The sequence below is a fragment of the Otolemur garnettii genome, unplaced genomic scaffold, assembly GCF_000181295.1.
Source record: "Otolemur garnettii isolate 467f Iridium unplaced genomic scaffold, OtoGar3 scaffold00174, whole genome shotgun sequence".
In the NCBI taxonomy this organism is placed as follows: domain Eukaryota; kingdom Metazoa; phylum Chordata; class Mammalia; order Primates; family Galagidae; genus Otolemur; species Otolemur garnettii.
Window position 1 is genome coordinate 2883308 of NW_003852569.1, and position 2776 is coordinate 2886083.

Here is a 2776-nt window from a genome sequence, read left to right on the forward strand (position 1 = left end):
TTTTTTTTTTTTTTTTTTTTGTTGTTGTTGTTTTTTGCCGGGGCTCAGTTTGAACCCACCACCTCTGGTATATGGGGCCGGCGCCCTACTCCTTTGAGCCACAGGTACTACCCAGTTTTGTTTTTCCTTTTGAGAGAGAGTTTCACTCTGTTGCCTTAGCTAGAGTGCAGTGTCACCATCACAGCTCATAGCAACCTCAAATCCTTGGCTCTAGCAATCCTCTTGCCTCAGCCTCCCGAGTAGCTAGGACTACTAGCTACTAGTAGCCACCACACACAGCTAACTTTTTTATTTTTTGTAAAAACACGGTCTGGGTGGCACCTGTGGCTCAAGGAGTAGGGCACCAGTCCCATATACCGGAGGTGTGGGGTTAAAACCTGGCCCTGGCCAAAAACTGCAAAAACCTTTAAAATAAAATAAAAACAGGGTCTGACTCTTGCTCAGGCTGGTCTCAAACTTCTGACCTCAAGCGATCCTGATCTTCTTGCCTTGGTTTCCCAAAGTACTAGGATTATAGACATGAGCCTGGCCCCTCAGTTTCTTTTTAATTATTACTTATCCTGACCCTCACAAATGTAGCAGTCACTCACCAGCCTGTCCTCTGACTCAAACATGGAGTAATCAATGGTGAAATTTGCACCAAAGTCATCTGTGGAAGAGAAAAAAAAATCAGTAGTAACAAAGGAAAAAAGTGACTCTGAATAATTTGCTCAAGTTAAAAAATTTATTGGTACAATCCAATTTTAATTAACTTTAATGTTTAAAATGTTTGTGAATGTGTATGTATTTGTATTTTCAATGTAGAATCCAAAAATAATTTACAAATTTGAAATTTTTTTAGTTGTCTCAACCATTTTCCAAAGAATTAAAAATCACTAGCTTGAGAAATAACATCATGAGTCTTGATAGTTTTTATTCATAGCCAAATTTCTCTCTAACCCAGTTGCTCTATTGCATAGTGAAGGGCAAAGTCTCAGAACTAAATATCCCCAAGCCTTCTCTCCACCCAGCAAAAGATCAGAACCTTTCATGTACTCACCATAAGTGGGGGTGACTGTGTAGTAATAGACAACCTGATAATAGTAATAATCCTCTTCCAGGCTCTCTCCATCTTCATATTCTTGTCCTATGGGGACAAGGACCATAGGTCAAGGGGCATCTGGAACTCCTTACCAGCTTAAGGACATCTGGAGTTGAGCTCAGGCCAGGCAAGGTGGCCATGCCTATAATTCTAGCACTTTGAGAGGCTGAGGCAGGTGGATTGCCTGAGCTTGAGACCAGCCTGAGCAAGAGTGAGACTTTTTTTAGAGACAGAGTCTTACTTTGTCACCCTCGGTAGAGTGCTGAGTCCTCACAGCTCACAGCAACCTCCAGCTCCTAGGCTTAGGTGATTCTCCTACCTCAGCTTCCCAAGTAGCTGGGACTACAGGCACCCACCACAACACCTGGCTATTTTTTTGTTGCAGTTTGGCCAGGGCAAGGGCTGGGTTAGAACCCGCCACCCTTGGTACATGGGGCCAGCGCCTTACTAACTGAGCCACAGGCGCCGCCCAAGACCCCCATCTTTAAAAATATCTAAGCATTGTGGTGAGCGCCTGTAGTCCCAGCTGCTTGGGAGGCTGAGGCAAGAGAATTGCTTGAGCTCAAGGGTTTGAGGTTGCTGTGAGCTATGATGCCATGACACTCTACCAAGGGCAGCAAAGTGAGACTCCGTCTCAAAAAAATAATAATAATAAAATAGAGTTGAGCTCAGTTCTACATGTTTCCTTTCTGCCTTCCCTCCAAGTGTTATACCATCTGCCTGCCTCTGCACCTCTAAAAGCTTCTCAGTCTCCTGGGCTCCATGTCTGCAATGAGGCCTGTTCCTCTGTGCTTTCAGATCCCTGCAAACCCTATAAATAAGGTAGGAAGAGGAAAAAGAACAGAAATTGAAAGCACCAAATCTTCTACTTAGTAAACTCCAGACCTTATTCTACTTGTGTGAGATCTTTTCTTTTCTTTTATTTTTGCGGTTTTTGGCAGGGCCAGGTTTGAACCCACCACCTCTGGTATATGGGGCCAGCGCCCTACTCCTTGAGCCACAGGCACCACCACCCCTGTGCAAGGTCTTTTCTAATCTGTGTCTCTCACAAATAACATATACCTTTAATTTTTGGAATTGAGTTTTAGTCCCAGCTTCATTGCTAACTAGTGGAACAACTCTGAACAAACCATTTAGCCTCTGCTTTCTTGTTTTTTTTTAAGGACAAAGTCTTACTTTGTTGCCCTTGGTAAAGTGGTGTGGTGTCACAGCAACCTCCAACTCCTGGGCTTAGGTGATTCTCTTGCCTCAGCCTCCAGAGTAGCTGGAGTATAAAAGCCTGCCACAACAACCAGCTATTTTGTTGTTGCAGTTTGGCTGGGGCCAGATTTGAACCTGCCACCCTTGGTATATGGAGCCGGCGCCCTACTCACTGAGCCACAAGTGCCGCCCTAACATCTGCTTTCTTTTGCTTTCTCTTCTTTTATTTTTTGAGACAAGTTCTCATTCTGTCACCCTAGCTCACAGCAACTTTAAACTCTTGGGCTCAAGCAATCCTGTTTGCCTCAGCTTCCTTAGTAGCTGGGACTATAGGCACCCACCACCATGCCCAGTTAGTTATCTACTTTCTTAAATGAGCCAGCTGGGTTGGGTGGTGCCTGTGGCTCAAAGGAGTAAGGCACCGGCCCCATATGCCGGAGGTGGTGGGTTCAAACCCAGCCCCAGGGCTCGGCGCCTGTGGCTCAAGCGGCTAAG

The 2776-nt window shown here is 45.1% G+C and overlaps 1 protein-coding gene across 1 annotated transcript in view; it reads right to left on the bottom strand.

The window, feature by feature from the left end:
• Positions 1-2776, bottom strand: part of CUNH1orf54 (chromosome unknown C1orf54 homolog) — a 12448-nt gene that overhangs the window by 3836 nt on the left and 5836 nt on the right. Inside the window, exons 3-4 of the mRNA XM_012811742.2 lie at positions 1040-1126; positions 591-649 (exon numbers count right to left, since the gene is read on the bottom strand). Of these exons, the coding sequence (XP_012667196.2) occupies positions 591-649; positions 1040-1126 (146 nt within the window). The remainder of the gene's footprint in view (positions 1-590; positions 650-1039; positions 1127-2776) is intronic.